At 54.5% G+C, this 21,874-nt stretch overlaps 1 protein-coding gene across 2 annotated transcripts in view; it reads right to left on the reverse strand.

Moving 5' to 3' along the window:
• The window catches only part of ILDR2 (immunoglobulin like domain containing receptor 2), a 48,538-nt gene extending 38,047 nt beyond the window's left edge, over window positions 1-10,491 (reverse strand). For both annotated transcript variants that reach the window (XM_037035146.1, XM_037035145.1), the window contains exon 1: window positions 10,187-10,491. In XM_037035146.1, the coding sequence (XP_036891041.1) occupies window positions 10,187-10,232 (46 nt within the window). In that variant the 5' untranslated portion in view covers window positions 10,233-10,491. The remainder of the gene's footprint in view (window positions 1-10,186) is intronic.
• Between the last annotated feature and the right edge of the window lie 11,383 nt (window positions 10,492-21,874).

Below are 21,874 nucleotides of genomic sequence, written 5' to 3' on the forward strand. Positions count from 1 at the left end.
CAATTTCCCGGGCAACTACAATGGGGCAGAGAGGAGAAGTGACTTCGGTTAGCAGGGGCTGAAGTGGGGTGACCAGTGACAGGCACTGTTCCCAGCACAGTGCTGTGCACTTGACCCCGCCACCTGTCGGCTCTGCTACCCATTCAGGCGCACTCGGGAACTTGCGTGTGCTGGCCTCCCTAGGATAAATAAAACCAGCTAAGGAGGCAGGAGGCGCACGGAAGTGTTGTTTTTCCAGAGAGCGAACTGTGGCGTTTGGTTCATTAGATGAGTAGCAAGGACAACCTCCCTCCCAGGGCTGTGCTCCGCTAACGAACGAGAGGCGAGCCGCTGACCGGGCCACTGGACTCCTTTACTTATTAAGAGAGGTCACTCGGTTCTCAGCTAAGAGAACGACATGGACATGAACTTACGTCCTCGAAAAAAGGGAACACGCTTTCAGAAGCATCTGCCCCCTTGCAGCCTGACAGCCAGAGGCACGGATCTTGGAGCCTAAATTAGAATCCAAGTGTCACCCGCTCCTCCCTTCAAGAAACCCAGCGAACGCCGCCCGGGGGAGGAGTTTCGGGTCCCTCTGTGAAAGCAGAACAACACTGACTGCTGCCTGGAGTCGGCAGGGGCGGAATGCCGTCTCCTCCTGCGCACTCAGGGTCGCACCGTACAGAGCAGGCGCTCAGTCACTGCTGTGCCGCTCTTTGCCAGGTCAGCCTTGACCTCTGTGCGGCCGTGAACCTGCAGCCGGGGGCGCACAGCCAGCAGGGTGTGCGATGCTGAGTCCACGGGGGCAGACCGGCAGAACTGGCCGGGAAAGCCGGACTGGGAAGCCTGGCGCTGTATGCGGCAGTCCTGCGGGTACTCGTCCTGGCTCCGCCGCACAGGTGCCCCGGGAAGTTGGCGGCGGAGGGTGACCCCGGGCGCCTCTGTGTGCACATGCGCAGTCTAATGGGACCCCAGGGACTCTGAGCTGACTGATTTGGACAGCTGGAGAGGGAGGGACTAGGAATTGCGGGGGAAATGTCCGTTTACCGGGTCTGGGAGGGACAGGAGTGAAGGGTTACAGAGGAAGCTGAAAACGACGAGGCCTGCTTGAGCTCCGTGAGCGTCACACCGTAGGACAGACGCCACTGATTCCCACGCCTACCTGGCCAAGTCTGTTAGGAACGCCGTTCCCCCTGGGGAGGGTCTCCCCCTGGATCGCAAGTGACGGCTTGGGTCCCCTACACCCTCTGAGCAGCCTGCTTTCTCTCCACCTGATGTGCAACCGTGTGTCCCACTGGGATCCAAGCCTTGCTCGGAGCTCCCACCAGCTCGCCTGGGCCCTGATGCCAGTCCCCGTCCTGGAGCTCAGGTATTGTTTCCTCTGACCCTCAGGCGAGGCTGATCCGAATCTGACCCTGTGATGCTGCTTCCCGCCCACCCCATTGTGAAAAATACCTCTCACCAGGCCCCGTCCTGCCCCCAGAGTGGGCCCTTGGAGACAGGAGCCGGCTGGGGTGAGGCCTGAGACAGGAAGGCCGTGTGGACACGACAGGCACGCCTGGGACTCAGGGAGCCCTGAGTCTGGGTCCCACCTCTCACACATTCTTCGTTTTTTCTGTTTCAATAAAAACCTGATGCTTTTCAGGATGGAGTCTACAGAGGCTTAGAAGGATGTCTTTGAATGCCAGAAAAATACATGCACAATTTCAGCCGCTGTGAAGTAATTACTCATCTTGCGAGCAGCCCAAGAAGCCTCCCTCTGTCCCGTGGTTGCAACCACCAGCTACGTCCCAGGCCTGCAACTCCCGTGGGCTGTATCTGCATGTTTCACAGCCACTCTGAATTGAGCGTGTCTGCGCCTCGTTCATCATCTCCTTTCTTCCTACCTTTTGCTTATGAGCCGGTTCGTCCTCTCTCCCAGCTCTCCGCTGGGCTGCCCCTGGCCTGCTGCCTCAGAGAGAAATCGGAACTTGGGGGATTTCCTCTCCAGCCCTGTCCACCCTTGGCTGACCACTAAGGCTGAACTGCTCTCAAATCTGCCCCTTCTCTGTCATCCCTTACATCACAGCAGGTGGCCGTCCCCACCGCTAGGTAATAGTTACAGAAGGCTCTCCACGGGTCAGAAATTGTGTGGAGCACTATCCAGGTAGTATCTCAAAGAGTTCTCCCCAAAAAGCCTATAAAGTGGGTGTTGTTATTATACCCCGTTTAGAGGTGAAGAAACTGATTCTTAGAGAACAGAGGTCTCTTCCCAACATCTCCGAGTTAGCAAGCGACAGTCAGCTGGGACACTGGCGCTGGCGGACTGGCTCCGCAGCTCGGGGCCACCACCCACACAGGCCCACATCGACCGCCTCTGTAACAGCCTCTTCTGGGGACCCTGCGCCTGGCCCAGCACTCGCTCCACTTGCTTTCTATCAACAGCACTTTTTAAAAATTTTTTTAGATTATTTATTTATTTATGTATCTTTAGAGGGGAAGGAGAGAGGGAGAGAAACATCAATGTATGGTTGCCTTTCGTGCATCCCCTGCTGGGAGTTGGCCTGCAGGGAACCAGCCTGCAACCCAAGCATGTGCAACAGCACTTTTAAAGACACTTCGAATGGCATCTGTCCCCTGCGTAAGGCTTGTGTTCATTCCCATTTCTTCTGAGATAAAACCAAATGCCTTGACGCAGCGCCTGAGGGCTTCTCCCTGATCTGTCTCTCTGAGCACGTAGGAAAATACGGTCCACCCCGATAACTATAACCATGTTACTCCCTGCACCCGGGAGGCGCCAGTGCCTGCAAGGGTGCAGGTCCTGGGAACGCAGGCAGAGGGTCCCGGAGCATGGGGGCAGGGTGCACGCACAGGTGGGCGCTGCGCGAAGGCGGGGCTCTGGGTCCAGGAACCGGGGGCACCATCACGGACTTCTGCTGCCAGCTCTTAGAGAGAAACTGACAGCGGGCAGAAAGAATGTTTGTCCCACAAGCTAAGGCGTGTGCCCTGGGAAGCCTGAGTGAGACGGCGGACAGGAAACCAATTACGGCGAGGGGGGGTGGGGGACCAGACTGTGCAGGGCACGTCTGTCAAGGTGGGATCCTGAGCGCAGCGGCAGGAGAGGGCGCGCCGCGGGTTGCAGGCGGGGCTCTGCATTTGCAGAAGTCCTGTGACCCGCAGTCGGTTCCCTCCGCTTTTATCGTGCTTCTCAGCAAACCTGCCCTAATTCAAATCCCATCGGAAATGTGTTTCTGTCCTCACCTGAGGATGTGTTTTTTTAATCACTTATATTTTTTTGAGAGAGAGGGAGGGAGGGAGGGACACATACATCTCTATGAAAGGGAAACATCGATTGGCTGCCTCCGGCACACACCCTGAGCAGGGATCGAACCCACAACCTCTTGGTGAATGTGCAGATGACGCTCCTACAGAGCCACCGGGCCAGGGCCAGAAACATTTTTAAAACCCTACGTGAAGTCCTGGAAAGAAAGGTATAAAAGACCAGTCCTCAATCCTGAGAACTTGCACATAAACTCGGTTTCTAACTCGAAGGCCCCTGAGGCCAGGGACCAGGACGTGGTTGGCTCGGACTCCTGCTCAGCACGGCAAGGGCGTGGACATCGAAGAAGCCCACATGTGTGGAAATGCATCCGGGAGTGAATGAACCTATGAAAGGCTGCATCCCCGGCGCAGAGAATGGGTTCTGGCCAATCTCCAGGACAGCTGCCTAAAGGAGAGGGGTGAGTGACAGCCCCATCTCAGCCCCGGGCCCCAGGCACCCGGTCCCCAGGTCAGGCAAGCTCAGCCCCAAGTGCCTGCCTGGACGGCAGGAGCAGGCCCTGGCCCAATTCCCGTGTGCCGAGAAGGATTCTGTCCGTGAAAGCTGTGTTCTTGGGAGGTAACAAAAGCGGTGTCTGAAGCAATGCTGTTCTTATTTTAGCACTTTTCATTTTTTCAAAGCAAGTTCCTTTTCCCTGCACGTAGTAAGCCATTCGTGCCAGCATCCTTGGGAGGCAGGGCAGAGAGCCCAGCCCCACTGTGGAGAACCAAAGACCGCTGCGAAAGGTCATGGAAAATCAGCCCTGTTCTGGGCAAGCATTTTTAGAAGTCGTGTGTACGGCGCACCCACGCCCGAACTCTTGAAGGCCCAGAAGTGGGATCTGACCTGAGAACTGCCCATTTCCCAAGCCCTGACCAAGTAGCTCGGTTGGTTAGAGTGTCATCCCAATATGCCAAAGTTGTGAGTTCAATCCCCAGTCAGGGCACATACAAGAATCAACCAGTGGATGAACAGATAAGTGGAACAACAAATCAGTGTTCCCCCTCCCCCACCTCTCTCTCTCAAAATCAATGGAAAAAAAGAGAAGTTCTCATTTCCTAGCATGTCTTTGCCTTCAGACCTCTAAGGTTTCCCCCCGATTCACCCTGACAATATAAATCTCTGCCTTCCCATGTGTAATATGTCCCAATTTCCTAAGATGTTGTTTGAGGGGAAACTGATGGGCAGGTTTTCTAAGTGTACGATGGATGAGGCGTGTCCAAGCATCTCTTCCACGTTCGGTCCACAGTCCGAACGACAAGGAGCGGAAGCCTGCCTACCACAGGCGGGTCCCCTGCCCCCAAAATAGCAACCATTCATCTTCCTGGAATACACGGGTGAAAAAATCAACTAAAATAAAGGGTTGACAAAGAACACTAGGCATTCATTCCCTTGGTGTGCACCTAATAATCTAAGCCCAATGCTGCAACTTTCCCATCGATTCCTCAAGTTAATCAATTTCTTCCCAAATAAATTCCCTTCCTGCTTACATGGGCCAGAATCAGTCTCTCGTCTGCCACCCTGACACCTGATGTTAGGGTTAGGGTGACCAGATGTACCATGCGGAGATTTAACAAACTACGACAGCATTCTTGCACATCTTCTTCCCGAGAGACCCCGCACGTGGCATCTCTCCCCTTCTCCGCGGGGCTATGGTAAATGCGGGCGCTGGCCCTGCCTATGCCGATTTCCCTCATGGCCTACTTGTAGTTTGCAGCCAGCACGCTGGTGCTTTGCACACAGAGGGTGCCGCTCATTAAGCGCATGTTCTGCGTGTCCGGGGGAGCCATGCTGGCCTGTTCCCTGCTGCCACCGTGCAGATGAAAGCCGGGGAGGGGCCTACATCCTCCCTGTCTGTGCTGCCTCATCTCCCAGAGATCTGAGGTGAGCTCCTGTCAGCTGGCTCACCTGCTGTTCCAGCGGGACCAAAGCCGTCCTAAAGAGGTCAGTCACTGCCCCGCAGGACACAGCCACTTTGGAAACGGTCTTATCCAGTTCATTCAGGTGGGTCAACTTGCTAGGGCGGGCCAGCTGTCTGCACGGAGAGAACCTCCAGAAGAAAGCTCTCATCAACCTTTGCTAACTCTTTTTTTTTTTAAAGATCTTATTTATTTACTTTTAGAAAGAGGGGAAGGGAGGGAGAAAGAGAGGTCCTTTGTACCTTATCCGTGTTTCCAGTCCAGCTTTCTCACCTCAGCTCCGCGTTATGCTCCTCTGGATGTTATACAAGCCCTTCCAACTCCTCACTCTGTAGATGGAGGTGCTAATGGTCCCCTTCTGTCACTAACAGAGCTTCCAGGGTTTAATCAGGCCCGCAAGTACCCGCCTCTCTTGCAGCTAATTGTGGCCTTAAGAGTAAGCTCTTCGGGGTGGTNTTGGAAACGGTCTTATCCAGTTCATTCAGGTGGGTCAACTTGCTAGGGCGGGCCAGCTGTCTGCACGGAGAGAACCTCCAGAAGAAAGCTCTCATCAACCTTTGCTAACTCTTTTTTTTTAAAGATCTTATTTATTTACTTTTAGAAAGAGGGGAAGGGAGGGAGAAAGAGAGGTCCTTTGTAACTTATCCGTGTTTCCAGTCCAGCTTTCTCACCTCAGCTCCACATTATGCTCATCTGGATGTTATACAAGCCCTTCCAACTCCTCACTCTGTAGATGGAGGTGCTGATGGTCCCCTTCTGTCACTAACAGAGCTTCCAGGGTTTAATCAGGCCCGCAAGTACCCGCCTCTCTTGCAGCTAATTGTGGCCTTAAGAGTAAGCTCTTCGGGGTGGTGGGGGGGAGACTAAGCTCTTGGATCCTGTCTCTTAAGATGAGCTTTATTTTTTCCATAAAAGACACACTTTTCATTTTCACCAATAACCTTATTGATTTGGATATTTTGAGTATGTTGGCTATCTCCTATGGGGGAGAACATTGATCGTTCACAATTAATGTCTCAATTTGATCACAATCAGCGGGTCTACCCGACCTTGGAGCATCGTCCAGCGAGAAATCTCCAGCATGAAACTTCGCAAACCGCTTTTTACACGTTTGATCAGTCACAGCACCTTCTCCACACACGGCATTAATTTTTTTGTGTGTGTTTCAGGTGCACCTTTAGCTTTCTTGATATAACAAAACATACTAGGCCAAAAATATCGTGTATTTTCTTCCATCCTCAATATTAAAACGATGACACAGAACTTCACCGATTTTAAAGGTTTTTTTTGAATGCACTCTAATAGGGCAGCTGTCACACTACAATCTAACAACATTGTATAGAATGAAGTTGCAGACAAGTAAATGCTCCTACATCCGTCTTACAGAAAAGAACCAACGGGCTTTCTGGGCAGCCCAACACCAGCACTGCAGTAAGGCTGCTGCAGCCTTACAGGGGTCTGGGGAGCGGGCCAGCCGGCAGAATCGGCAGAATCCTGTGAGGCCAGAATCCAAGCAGTGATGGAGATACAGAAGGAAGCCCCTTGACCTGGTCCAGAGAGAAGCATCCGGCTGGGGGAGGCTGGGGAGTGGGGAGAGCTGTCAGACGCTGCGGAGGGAAGATGCTTGGGGCTGAGCAAGGTCCCTTCCATGGGGGGCCGCAGAACAGAGGAGGGGGAGAAATGGAAAGGCATGCAGGACGGAAAGGAGACAACGGGAGTGAGGTGCGGGCCATCTCTGAAACCGCCTCTTCCTTCTCCAGGGTTCCCAGCACTTTATCTCTCCACAGCCACGTCTGTCCTCACCCGGTCTACCCAAATGCCCACCAGACCATGTAACAGTCTGGACGCCTCCCTGCCCACTGCAGGCTGGGTCAGCAGCCCTGCAGAGCTCCCCTCCCCACCTGCAGCACGCCCGCAGGTCCCCATTACTGCTTCTGCACACGCTGATCTCAGTCTTGACACGGGTGTGTCCGCCACCGGGCTATGAGCTCCCTGAAGGCAGGGACAGCGTCTGCTTCCTCTGTTTGCCCTACATAGTGCCTGGATGTGGTAGGGACTCCGCCACTGACTGTGTGTGAATAAACGTCTCAACAGGGCCAGCACCTCTCCTGGGTCCCCCTCAGAGCCCTGCACCACCCCCAGGTGTGGGCTGGACGCACGTCCCTCCCACCGGTGTGGCTCCCTGGCTCCCATCACAGGACCTTTCCCTCGCTGCACAGACTGACACCCTTTGACGACAAGGGTTGTCTTCTACTTCTTGGTTCTCAGCGCCTGCCCCAATCCTTAGAAACCCCACGACCTTCCCACACGCCTGCAAGAAGGATGAATGAATGAACGAATGAATGAAACCAAGAGGGACCCAGAAGAAACGCTGCTGAAGCAAGCAGTCTCCACCAGAACCGGAGAGAGTCACCAGGGAAACACATCGCCTGCTCCCGGAGCACGTCCCCCCCCAGGGTCACAGCCCGCGCCATCCACCTGTGGGGACAAAGACAGAGCGGAGCGTCCTGCCCGTCTTCCTGCTCCGCAGCACCTGTTGCTACACTGGCAGCCGGCGAGCATCTTGTTTTGCCGGGACCAACAAGGACGACCGACAACAACAGAACACAATCTGTGACGGGAAGCGATGCCCCCGTGACAATGACGGAGCATCAGGCGGAATCTGCAGTGGAGGGAGAGCCAGCGTTTGAAGCCCTGAAAGACCAGGAAGGAGCTGCGAGAGCCGGAGGAAAACACTGACGCCTTGATTAGAAATTGCTCAGCCTGCGTTAAAAGAGGGAAGGGGAAGAAGGCGGGGGAGGGGGGCCGGGGGAGGGGACGGAGGGAGAGTGCGTGGTGGTTTTTTTGTTGGGGCTTTTTTTCCTGGCTCTCTGACTCATTTTTCATCTGTCCTTCCCTCCCTCCCTTCCACCACCCCCACAAGAGAATTCATTGATCGGGCTGGGCTGAAATGTCTTACCTTTCCCTCCCAGGGTTTCCGGGGGAGGATGAGTCTGAATCCATTCCCTCTGTCTGTCTTCCCCCGCCCCCTCCCCCACCACCATTATTGGTGCCCCCACTTGCTCAGGGGCTGGCAGGGGGGGGTGGGGGGAGGCAGAAGCCGGGATCAGGGGATGGCGGTGGGTGCTCGGTGAGTCCCAGGGAGCCAGCCTCACCTGCAGGGCACAGAAGCCCAGGCGTCTGACAGCTGGTGGCCCTGCTCACTAACCTGTTGCCAGCGTCTAGGCAGGGGCCGCTTCTCCAGGTGCAAAAAGAGGAAGGCGCAGATAAAGCAGCCGCCCCTCACAGCACAAAAGAAACAAACCCCCCTTCCACAGGAACCTCAGAGAGGCAGCTCAGGAGACCGCCAATCCCACTGGCCCTGGGTTGAGAGAACGGGGCTCAGGCCTCAGCCCCACAGGCATTTGTTCACAGAGCTGAGCTGGAGGGCCTGGGTGCCCGCCAGAGATGTGAGTGTGAGCCATCTATCAAGGGCCCTTTCCCTTCTGTCCCCACTCCCTGCAGAGCTGGAGACCACCTGACTCGGGGACCCCTCCCCAGGTGCCTAGCTGACTTCAGGGAAGGTGTGATACAGGCTCAAGGCCAAGGCTGCCCTGGCATCTGATGATGGAGAAGAGGCAAGTTGAGGACATTCAGAATCAGTGAGGGGGAGTGGCAGGTCCCGGGAGGCCAGGGAAAGGGGGGCGGGACATGGATCAACCCAACCCTGAAATTAGAGATGACTCACATTTGAATAATGTGGGAAGGAGACAGTCAGCTCAGGGGCCCCTCCAACTGGACCCAGTGGGGGGCCGGGGCCAGTCAGGGCCCTTCGTGTGGAGCTGGAAACCCGGAGGCAGTCAGAAACCTGCCACCGAAGCCCAGGGAAGCAGGGTCTGCCTTTCTGAAGTGAATCCTACCCTCTTCTGCCGACCTGCCTAAGATATTGTGAGCGTGTTCCCCCTTTCCCGCTGACTTGCTTCTCCCAGTCTTTTGGTACGTGGCCCCAGAAGGGACAAGTTTTCATTTTTGGGGGGTGGTATGCTATTTTGCATTTTCTCTCCTGCCCTCACCTCGTGAGTGCCCTCACCTCGTCCTCACAACCTGTCTGCTCCCTTGTCCCTTCCCTCCATCTCTCGGACTCCACGGGCATTGTCTCAGGCCCATGCAGGCCACCTTCCAAACACCCTGGCCCAAGCAGGGCTGCTTTGAGACTCAGGGCTGGTCCCCCTGTCTGGCCCCCTGGCCCTCAAACGTGCAGAATCATCCGGTGGGGACAACTTGTTAGGAACAAGAGCCTTTGCTCTTGGGTAGGAGAGGGTAGGAGAAAGTTCATGAGGAGGGACCCCCCCCAACAGTGGGCTCAGCTGGAGGATGTGACAGGCTGGGAGAACCCTACCTCCTGAAGATTATGTGTACTGGGGGGATGGAAACCTGTTTACTGGGGGGGAGGGTCCTCTCTGATTGTGGGACCACTCCCCAAACGGCCCCAGTAAGAGACAGCAAGGCCCTGAACTCCAAACCCATGGGGCCTCTAACCCCCTTCTTCCCCCCACCCCCTCCGGCCCCGAGACCGCCTCTGGTTCCCGCCTCTGGTTCCCGGCTTCTCCAGGGAAGAAATTAGACACTCCTCCACCCCCACCCCCAGAAAACCAGTTTCCTTAATTAATCAGTCTCCTCTGAGCTTCCGTTTGGTCCAGCCAGGCTTCCCCCAGCGCTGCAAACTCAGGAAGCTCCGCTGTCTGGACCGGGAAATGCGCGCCGGGAAGGAGGGACGGTCCCCTGTTTGCAACGGGTCAGACACCTGCCTCTCCATGGTCTCCCTTGTGTGCGGGCTCCCCCCTTCCTCGCCCCCATCATGCTAACAAGCGCAGCCCCTCCCCCACCGGCCGCCAGCCTGCCGGGCGCCTTCTGCACCAGCGGGGGCCGTGGGGGTGGCGGGGGCTGAGCCCCCCGCCTCCGTGGGAGAATGCCGGTAAAGTTCCCGGGGTCGGCGGGAAAGGCCGCTTACCCGTCAGCCAGAGGAGAGCGATCCACGCCAGCGAGACCCTGTCCATCTTCCCTAACTTCCCATCCAGACCAGCGAGGGCGCGAAGTGGGACGCGGCACCGGCGCGGCGATCTGTCTGTGCGACAGGGAGGCAGAGGCGGGGGTGGCGGCGGGCGGGCGCGAGCGGCTGTCCGCGTCCCTGGGCGCCGCCCCGGGGGGACCGCGCGGACGGGCCCGGGCGCGCTGCCGTTCGAGCTCCCGCGCCCGCTGGGGCTCCGGCTCCGGCTCCGGCTCCCGCTCCCGCGCGCCAGGAGCCCGGCGGCGATTCCCCGCCCCGCAGCGCCACCCGCCGCCCGCCCCGCGGCCTCCAAAGTTTCTGGGTCACGTGCCGGCCCCGCGGCCAGCGCGGAGTCGCCAAGTGCACCGGGGGCACCGGGGGCGGGCGCGCGGGGTGTGCAGAGCGCGAGCCAGAATCGCGGTTGGGGACGCGAGCGGGGGCGACGGGACGTGCACAGGGCTCGGGCCAACGTGGGCTGCGAGAGGGGGACAGGTCGGGGACCCGCTGGGACTTGGGGGGACTTATCAGAGAGGCCCCTAGGCTAGGGGTTGGGGTGCTTGAGCTGGACCCCCGCCGCCCCCCCCTTCCCGTCTGGTCTGGTCTGGGTCCCCTCCTGATGGGCAGGAAAGCAAGATGCTCTGCAGAACTGGAAAAGGTGGTCGGGGATCCCGCGTCCTGATTCCCTCCTGTTAAAACACGACCAAGGGCAGGCAGCTCTTTAAACAGCAAAAATGGAAAATTAGAATGAAATAAACAATATGTCCGCTCCCGTGGGCCCAACATGTGCGGCTTCTCAGCCTTTTGGCCAAGATCAAGGGCGTTTGCCCAACACGTTACAGGTTGCAGGGCATGTTCCCACGGCTTATTTACATGTTATCAGTGGATCTGTGCCTTGTGAGTGAGAGAGAGAGAGAGAGCAGCCTGTGTGTGCGGAGAACATGGATGTTCACAAACAGTGTAGTGTCCACTAGGTGCTAAGAAATGAGGGAGAGGGATCTCCTGCCCTGCTGGGTCCTTGAACCACGGAACTCCGGGGTGGTAAAACCCGCAGGTGCGTTCCTGGAGACACAGAGAAGGCGCCCTCGGAGCTTAATGACTGTCTGATGGGAACAGGGAGGAGAAGCGACCCTCGGAAGTGACGAGAATCGACTGCCCAGTGGTCTTTTATGGCTGCTTGGCCTCTGGAATGCCTGCATTTCTGAGGAGCACGGACCGGGGAAGCCAAAACGTCTGCAGCCATTTCTGACCACCACAGCCCGAGTACAGGCCCCATCCTGTGTGGCCAGGGACCCCCTTCTCTCTCTCTGAGTTTTTGAATCCTGGAGCAAGTGAGCCGAGAAGAGAGAGACGGCTGAGAATGGTTTTGCCAACTGCACGTGAGGGGCGGTGGCATCTAGGACTCAGGTCCCGGGTGCAGAGGGCAGGCCACCAGACTGCTCCAGGTGTGGTTTTTGCCACGTCTTGGCCGTGAGCCCCCCCCCCCCCCGCCCGGGGTTCCAGTCCGCTTCCTGCACCTGGCTCTTCAGCCCCCTGGCAGCCTTGCAAGCTCCTAACATGCTCTCATACATTCTCCCCTCGCTTGCTTCGGCCAGAGATGATTTCTAATGCTCGCAATTAAGAACACTGGCTAATGCCCTGGCTGGTGTGGCTCAGTGGATTGAGTGCCGGCCTGCAAACCGAAGGGTCACCAGTTCGATTCCCAGTCAGGGCACATGCCTGGGTTATGGGCCAGGTGCCCAGTAGCAGGGCGTGGGAGGCGACCACACGTTGATGTTTCTCTCCCTCTCCCCGTCCTTTCCCCTCTGTGTATAAATAAAATCTTAAACACCAGCTTTCCCTTTCCTGCATGAAAAAAACAAAACAGAAAATAAGACTGAGACAGGTTCCTAGGTTTCCCATTCGGCCCTAGGCCTAGGTGTGTTACCAGCGCTCTCATTTCGTCCTCACAAGGAAACTCGGGCCCCGCAAATTTAATTAACTTCCCTAAGATTGGGTAGCTAGGAAGGGGCGGGGGTAGGATTTGAACCGAGCTCTTTCGACTCCAAAGCATATGATGCAAAGCATATGATGCCCTTTGCATCCTGAAAGGTGCACCTAGACTGGAGGGTTCGCGTGATGATGGATTGGTATTATGCTCCGCCGCTGCCCATGTGTGTGTACACACTCGCTGGTGCATGGGCACATGTGCACAGCGCACAGCAGAGCTGTGCAGATCCTTGAATAGCCCTAAGGATCCAAGTGTGCATAACAATGGCATTTTATCAAAACTGGAACATCACAGCTGGGGAGATGGACTGAGACAAAGGACACTGGCTGTGTGGGGAAGCAGACAGTGACTGTGTGCTCCCAGTGTGTGCCTATGATATGTGTGTCCACACAGAGCTGGCGTGAGTCACAGAACGCACGCAGGGCCTCATCCCCCACCCCAACCCCGTGGTTTCATTTTCCGAGTAGCACCCAACACTCCCGTCTCTCTTCTAGCCAGGAGGTCCAGTTGGTCCACCTCCCGAGTGGATGGGGCCCTGGCCCATCCCCGGGGCAGCGGCGAAGGACTGGGTCTCAGCGCGTGCCCCTCCACCACACACATGCTTTTGGCAAGGTGGCGCGAGGTGCAGAGGAACTTCAAGGTCATGTCTAGTGATTCTGAACGTGAACCCAAAGGATGGAGTGGGCGCAGACAGGGGGACTATTTTGCTGCATTGGTGGAGATGGCAGGGTGGTTTTGGGACGCGGAGCATCAGGAGCACCTTAGCGGGTGTCCGAAATGCAGATTCCCAGACTCTGCTAAAAGCTGCGAGGTCAGAAACCCTGGGGGCACCCTGCAAATCTGCATTTCAACTGCCTTCCTCAAATGCTTCTGAAACATAGGTGTTTGCGAAGCACAACCTAGTCGCCTAGTCACGTGTGTGCCTGGGACGCTGTCGCGTTGTTTGCGAAGGAGCCTCAGAGTCCAATCCACTTTCGCTGGATCCTGAGACACAGGCCTTGACGCCCAGGTGCAGATCATCTTCACGGCCGAGGGAGGCTCTGGGTCCCCAACCCTTCAGACTCGGCACTGCAGACAGAGACAGGTGAGAATGTAGCCCCTCCCTCCTGGGACCAGAGCAGGGCCCAGGAAGCCCCTGCGTGGCAGGCGGGCGCGTGCACTCACAGGCCCCTCCGTCAACGTGGTGTTTCAGAACAGAATGAGGACACGGAGAAAAGAGAAGTGAACCGAAGCGAGGAGACCTGCTGGTAGCCGGTAGCAACCACATGGTTATAAATATAACGCAGCTGAAGCCTCGCCAACACGTGACTTCCCTGCCGGCGCCGGGCGTGCACGCACACGAATCCTGCTTACCGTAGGCCTGCGTGAAGCACGCAGACAGCATCCCGGCGCCTCTGCTGCGTGCTGATCTGACTTCCCGCAGCGATCCGGGCCGGGTGACTGCCAAACGGATACCAGGTGTCCCTCCCCTTCCCCTCTTTACCATTAAAAAAAGGTGTATTGAGACATGATTCCCATATCATGCCATTCACCCATTTAAAGTGAACGATTCAATAGTTTTATATGTAGCCAGAGTTTCTGTGCTGTGGTATCTACTTATGTTATTTTTTTAAGTTTATGGTCTAAGTTTTGTTCACCTTTCCTTCCCTTGTTGAGTTTGTCTTCCCCATCCCCCGATCTTCGCAACCACCTGCAGGGAGTTAGAAATTTAGAAAAACCTAAATTACAGCAAGAAATTAACCAACAACAATCACAGAAATACCAGAGGCGGTGGGCACCTGCACCGAAAACTGCAGGCGTTTCAACCCAGAAGCCTTTCCCTACTGAGGAATAAGTGGTTTCATTAAGAAAATGCCTCCCAGAAAGGAAATGCAAATGGGAAGGACAGGGTGCCAAAAAATGTTAAAAGCTGTCCTGCCAAGAGTGTATAATAAGTAAAAGCCTGGGAGAAGGTGCTGAAAATTCCACATTCTCCGAGCAGACTCTCAGCAAGCGCCAGGCTTCAGATGGAACGGCGGTGGCACCCGCGCTGAATTAGGTGGCATCCGGCTGCCCCACCCCCAGGCCAGACCCCAGTGGTGAGTGGCCACCCCTGGCGTGAGCTCTCCAATTGTGCTGTCCCCACAGAGGTCCAGCCATGGGAGAACGTGCAGACAAAAGAGCCTAAAGTCACAGAAGAACATGCAGTTCTATTTAGGGTACGGTCTCGAATACGGGAAATGTTTTGGAGAGTGACAGTGAAAACAGTGTTAGGAGCAATGGTTATTGCTGATGAGCGTTGTTGTTCGCCTCTAGTTTCTCCTTTATAGTTGTCTCTGTGCTGTGGTGTTTCTACAGCGTAGGAAAGGTCAAGGGATGAAAGCTGTACCACAGTCTGCTCAGCCTCTGGGACACCCCTGGAGGAAGGAGACAGGTGACAGGCCTGTATCTTCAGCCAGGTGCGGAGCCCCCAAACAGACACCTGCTCTCCTTCTGTCTCAGTTTCTGGCAGTTGTTACCATCCTTTGGAGACAGGAACAGTATTGACCGCCCTGAGCCAAAGAGCAGATTCCTGGGGTCAGGTGGCATCCTTCCGCCCAAAGGGGAAAGGTGAAAGGTAAAAGGTGGTCTATCTTCCTGTATCTCACCCAGGTGCTGGGTGAGTGATTCAGCCGGAAGACTGCGTCTCAGCCCCAAGCGTTCTGCAGGTCTTCTGCCTGGCACAGGTCAAAGACAGATCCGACCGAGGGGAGGGAAATGAGCCAGAGCAAATATGTCATCCGATGACCTCACCCCTGGAAAACGAGCCAGAGAGGAAGCAGCCCCTCCAGCAAGAGAAGGGGCTCGTGGACTCTCAATGCTAGAGTTAACAAGTGGCAGCCTTGACCTTGGCATTGGGGTCATGGGCAAGTCTCACAAAAGCGTTAACTCTGTCCACCTCCCCCGGTGGTGAGTGGGCGCCTTCCATGCAGAGATGATCGGTGTGGATTTGTCTAAATACACACTGTTCCAGGATGTTCTTTGTGCTGTTTCCTCCTCATCTCTTCTTTCTTCCCTGAATTCATTATTCTATTCACGTTTCGTGAGCACCTGCTTTATTCCAGAATCTATGCTGTCTAGAAATTCAAGACAAATAGGAATTTAAAGATGCGGTAGTCACAGTCCCTCATGTCACAGAGCGTCCCATTGAATGGTAGCTGTGTGTGTGTTGGGGGGAGGAGAGACAGATGTGTGATCTTTAAATGTGATGGTGTCAAAGGACCTGTATTAGGACAGGCACTGGGAATGGTGGGGGAAAGGGGGAGGGGTCTGGTACCCATCAGGAGTGCTGCTCAGAGATGCCTTCATGAAAGGCGACCCCTGAGCTAGGTCTCATTTTTTTAAATCCTCACCTAAGTCTACGTTCATTGATTTGAAAGAGGAAGGGAGAGAGAAAGAAACATTGATGTGAGAAAAACATCAATTGGTTGCCTCCCGTACAGACCCTGACCAGGGATCGAACCTGCAACCTTTCAGTGTGTGGCACGACACTCCAACCCACGGAGCCGTCCAGCCAGGGTCTTGAGCTGAGTTGAAAACGTGGTCTGGGCAGGATTTCTAAGAGCAGACCTGGATCTGGAGGTAGTGCAGATGCCCACGTGACAGCAGAGGGGACAACAGGGTCTCCTTGGGAACCCGGCCTTGCGACGGGCACAGTCACAACGAGGCCGGAAAGGAGGCTGCCGGCCGGCCGTGGGGAGCCAGGCCACCCCATCTGGACCTAGGCCCACAGGCAGGGGACCACCAACACGGATACTGCAGTGGAAGAACAAGAGCAAACTGGGTTTCAGCCGAGCGCTGCTGCCCACGGGGCGGAGGACGAATTGGTGAGGCAGCAGGCTAGTATCGTGCCCTACCTTTCCCAGGTAAGGGCTCGTGACAGGAGCACCAGAAGGGACAGCTGAGCAGGCCAGCGAGACTGCAGGGCAGCAGGAAGGAAGGCAACAGCAAGTGAGAGACAGACACCGCAGGGAGACACAGAGACAGAATCTACACCCCTGCCTGGAGCCCGCCCGAGCGCCAGCCAGACTCCTGGTGGGGCCACCTGGGAAGGAGGCTGGGCATTTGGGCCCTATCCAGAGATGGTGGGGGGCTTGGATACGCCCCTTGCGGCTTTGGCGAAGCTACCCTGTGCTGACCCCGCCAGAGCATTTCTGACGACCAGCCTGGACCTCTAGCAGTGCCATAGCGCTGGTCTCAGAGCGGTCGGGCCGCTCGAGGGCCGTGTGGCCGGGGAATCTGCTTCGCGTACTGAGCCTCAGTGTTCCAGTCTGCGAAGTGGGGGCATCGTAAGCCTATTTGGCAGGTGGTTGTGGAGAGATGAGGTAACGTTGGTGCAGTGTTTAGCGGGGAGTCTGACACAGCAGCGTGCAAGGCTGTGGGCTGTTTTGGTGCTATAATTAGCACAGGTCAAAGGGCGCCTCCGCACAGTGTCGAGGCCTTCACTTAAACTGGCATCAGGGAAAAAAGCGTTCCTAAAATACTGGGTCTTCTTGGGTGGTTTTCACAACACTCACTCAGCTGAAAATCGCACCTTCAGACAGACTCAGAGAGAGAGCAGGCTGGCAGCTCTGGGGGAGGGTGCTGGGAGACAGGGATTGAGGAAAAAAGAGAATTCGTGGACACAGACAATAGTTGGTAATTGCAGGGGGCGGGGGTGGGTGGAGGTAGAGAAAGGTACAGAGGAGATAAATGGAGATGGAAAAAATTAAATTTTATTTTTACAAAAAATAGAAGCCATCCCAATCTCCAGTGGCTTGAATTTAGATTCAAGTTCAAAGTCCTTACCGTGGCCTGTACGCCCTACGTGACCTGGCCCTGGCCCCTCTCCAATTCCCGCCCTCCTTGCCCCTGCCCTTGCTTTACCCCACAGACGTGCTTTGCCACTCCCAAAGCCTGCACGTGCCCACCATGGCCCTTGCACTTGTACTTGCTCTTTCTTCTGCCTGGCATGCTCTTTGCCTGACATCTTCCTGGTTTGCTTCCTCACTTTCTTCCGGGGTTTGCTTAAATTCCATTTCCTAAAGTAGGGCCTTTTCTGACCTCCCTAAAATTGCACCCTTCCTCGGTTCCTATTCCCTGAACTTACATCGTTTTTCCTCACTGGACACTGTCCAATAGGGTATTCAGACATTATACACATATATACACATACATATACATAATTGTTTACATCTCTATGGCATTTTCCCCCACCATGTTATAGGCTTTTTTCTATTGAACTTACTATCATGCCCACAAAGAGTGTGACAGTCAGCAGACTTCCTCCTGGAAACCCGGTGCCCTCTCATTTTCCTGGTCTTTTCCCTGCTTCCTCAGACGTTCCTTCTTAGTCACCTTCCTGGGCTTCCCTCTCCTTGCTGACTTCTCAGGGTCCCATCCTGGATTCTATTTTTTCCCCCCTTTTCACTCTCGCCCTACACGGTCTCATCCAATTCCGTGACGTCAGCCTCTTTGCGGGGCTGACTTCCAAACTCCATCTAGCCCAGAGCTCCAGACCTGGCCAACTGCCTGCCTGACACCTCCCTTGGCACAGGCCCTAGGTATTTCAAAATTAACGTGATCCCAACTGAGTTCTCGATCCTCCTCCCCCTGCCCATCAGGCACCCCAAACCCAAACCTGCCACCCTCTAGAATTCCTGAATGGGAAGATCAATCTGGTTGGAAAGATGGAAAAGCTGTCTGGTGCATGTAGGACTTTCCTGAAGACTGAAAAAACCCAGTGTTATCAGAGGAGAGGAGCAGGTCATAGATGTGACAGGGAGTGTTGGACCCTCTTTGTCACTGCACTGTCCTCCCTCCCCCCATCCTCATGATTGTGGAAAGAGGCGCCACTGGCTGCTGAGTTACTCAGATCAAAATCCTAGGACCCCGACTTTCTCTCTCGTCCACTTCCAATCCATTGGCTCGTTGTTTTTCCACAAGGCAGATTGGAAGGTGTCCTCTTCACCCCGTATCTGCTGCCCCTTCTCTGTCTGGGTCCCCCTCTCCTCTCGTCGGACTCACCCGTGGAGCTTTGAACCTCTTCTCCAGGCAGCAGCCAGATGGCCTCCTTAAACTGCAAACCCCATCACATTCTTTTTAAACCCTTAAGTGAGCACCCACACACTTAGAGTGAGAGGTGAGCCCTGGCGCTGGCCACGCCCACAGCCTGCTCACGCCATCCAAGGCAGGTACCGCTCCCCACCTGACTGGACCCGCCGCAGCAATGCCACCCACGTGTTCTCAGGATACGCCAGGCTCTTCACGGTCCGAGGCCTCTACAGACTGCGCTCTTCCCTCTTTCTGGGATGCCCCTCTTTCAGGTCTTCACATGACAAGCTCCGTTCTGAATGCATTTATCCAGCAGCCTGAGGCGACTAAAAAGCTGGTCAAAATACATGAAACGATGTTTTCTGTACACTGGATTTGAGGGATCAGAGGTGAGTAATCCCTGAAAGAACGAAACCGACAAAAGTGAGCCCCGTGACTGCCCGGGTTGCTGCCTGGAAAGAGTATACAGAAGGCAGTACCAAGAGGGGTGACCGGGACGAAGCCCCAAGGTCTTCCTGGGCTAAGGAAGTGGCGGCGGCTGTCTAGGTAGGCCACAGTGGCCAGCGTTCGCAGGGTGGAGCGCCAGAGGTGGGTGAGCAGCCTAGAGAAAGGGCGCTGGAAATCGGCAGAGGAGGCCCTCAAATCTCCAGCTGAACGCTGATGAGCACGTGTGTGGGAGGAGACCACGCCGTGCCAGGGAGAGAACCACCTGGGAGGATCAGAGGAACAGCCCTTGAAATTTACTCAGGGCCAGACATAGTTTGTTTCCATCAGCCAAATTCGTGGGTGGCCAGGCAGAGTACTCAGAAGGGTGTCGTATCAGGAGAGGAGACCATTAGCCCTGCGATTCCAAAGAACAAAGCAGAAAAGCTAGCTGCGAAGGAAGGGAAAGCTAGACACAGGCTGTTTCCAAGCAACTCTGCCCAGAGCAAAGCACAAAAATATTTAGGAGACCACAAAAATACGCAGCGTTCCACGTGGTGAAATTTAGTTTGGTGATCCAATCAAATATCATCAAGCTTGTAAAGAAGCAGGACAATACAACCCCTAATAAGCAGAACAATCGCTCTGCAGAAACAGAGCCAAAAGCGGCACAGATGGTGGACTGGGTAGACAAAGACATGAAATAATCGTAACTACACGCCCTATCATAACTATGTTATATAACATTCTAAGCACGTTCAAGTACAGGAAATACAGACCATGCTAAGTAGAAATCTTGAAGATACAAAAAAGACCCCGGTGACATTCTAGAGACGAAAATTAAATGATCTAATATAGAAATACACTGGATGGGATTAATAGCAGATTAGATACGGCAGAATAAAGATGATCACACATGAAGGTGAAATGGAAACTGCAAAATGAAACAGAATAAAGAGACTGAGGGAGAAAAATGAACAGAGCCTCAGTGAATGTGGGTGACTTCAAGCCACCTCAGGGGGTGGTAAGGAAACTCTGGGGGCCGGATATGTTTCTCACCTTGATGGCAGTGGGTGCTTTCACGGTTGTGATTTAACTTATGTTAAATCTTAGCAAGTTGGATACTTTAGGTACATTCGATTTATTGTATTTCAGTTATGTCTCAACACTTACAAGAAAAGTAAGGGGGAACTAAACTCCCAGATATGATCAAGCTGGGAGGTGGAGGTGAGGTGGTGGGTGCCTGGGTTTGTTAGCAGCGGGAAAACACCACCGGGTGTTAGTTAGACCTCTGTGGAGACGGACTGGGCCTCGCTTCAGTGATCTCAGTACTTGAGTTCTGGATAAGAAGAATTCGGAGACAAGACTCGGAAAGTCACAGACCTAGAAGACATGGGCTCAGGACACGAGCTAGAGAGGCAAAAGGAAGGCCCTCACAGCTTAGGGAGGAAGAGAGAGGCAAGGGAAACATACCTGGGGGAGGGGATGGGGAAGGATGTGCGTGTGTTCCATAGAGAGCGCCACCCTGGGCCCCTGTACCAGCCAGTCCTATAGCAAGGACTTCTCTCTAGAGACCTCAGGGGCAGAATCCCATGCGGGGCAGAGCATGCGTGAGCTTTCCAGGTGTGCCCCGGCTCGTGGTCTCCACTGATTGGTCGGCACCAGTGTAGCTGGTCCCCATGGTGGGATGGCACTGCTCCATCTGATTTGGGGGCCTTTGTGGACCTGGATCGTGAACACTGCTGAGGCCTAGATGTCACCTCCAGTGGGTAATGCTTAAGGGAATGGTCCTGCAAGGGCTTGTAGTTTTGCCTGTTGCTAAGCACCCAGGGTTCTGTACCCTGGTGACCACGGCACCCGCCTGTCGTTCCCACTCTGCTGACGCCTGTCTCACTGCCGGCTGCAGGTTGGGAAACCAAGTTGGGGAGAAGCAGTAATTTTCTCTCTTTTTTTAAAAGATTTTATTTATTTATTTATTTATTTATTTATTTATTTATTTATTTATTTTTAGAGAGAGGGGAAGGGAGAAAGAGAGGGAGGGAAACGTCAATGTGTGGTTGCCTCTCACATGCCCCCTACTGGGGACCTGGCCCACAACCCAGGCATGTGCCCTGACTGGGAATCGAACTGGCTACCCTTTCGTTCACAGGCCAGTGCTCAGTCCGTTGAGCCACACCAATCAGGGCTAGAAGCAATAATTTTTAAAGCTGTTATTAATGTTTGGGAAAAGAGGATAAGAATCCCTATTTACTGTATAGCTTGTTATAAAAATATATTAAAACATGTATGGGTAGCCACTGACTGAAGCAAAACTGAATGTAACCAGTGGAAGGGAAAGTACAGAGATCGGCAATGTGGCTAAGTACACCAGACTTGCACAAAAATCAGTACCTGCTCCCCACACCAGCAGTAACCAATCAGAAAATACAACGGAAACAAGAAAGTTTTCATAGTGGTTTCTGATACGCTCTAGGAACAAAACTAACAACAAAAAATGAACCAGAACTTAAGACTATATCTACAATATTCAAAGACATTATTTTAGAGTTCCTAGATTTTTTTACAATCCTCATCAAGGATATGTTTATTGATTTAAGACAGAGAGAGAGAGAAACATACACCAGTTGTCTGCAGGATGTGGCCTGATCGGGGATTGAACCCACAACCTAGGTATGTGCCCAACCTTTTGGGGGTATGGGATGATGCTCCAACCAACTGAACCACCTGGACAGGGCTTCAAGGACATTATTTTAAATCTTAACCTCTTACTGTTAGAAAGGGGAAAAAATAAAATATTGGTTGAGTCACTTGTTTTTGTATTTCTTATAAGTTTCTTTTTTGTAGGTTTCTTGAGGGAAAACATCTCGTTTGCACTGTTCCCCACTCTGTCCGCAATTACACCATTCACAGCGGTGAGCACGGTTGGTCCCTTACAATCCATCAATCGCAAACCAGTACGGACCAAAGTACTCGCCAACCCTCCTTTCCCTCTCTGCTTGGACCCAAGTCACGCAACAATACCCACAAGTTCCTCCATGCCTACCACGTGACAACGCCCCCGCCCAAGACTCGCCCCCGCCCACGACTCATCCCAGCCAATCAGAATGCTTCACACCAGCGTCCACGCTCCAACCCTACTGCCGCACGCGGAGGGATCTTTCCTGTCTGACTTGTTTTTTCCGCCAGCGCGG

This window comes from Sturnira hondurensis, unplaced genomic scaffold (genome assembly GCF_014824575.4).
Source record: "Sturnira hondurensis isolate 20B ecotype Veracruz unplaced genomic scaffold, ASM1482457v3 Scaffold0022215, whole genome shotgun sequence".
Taxonomy (NCBI): domain Eukaryota; kingdom Metazoa; phylum Chordata; class Mammalia; order Chiroptera; family Phyllostomidae; genus Sturnira; species Sturnira hondurensis.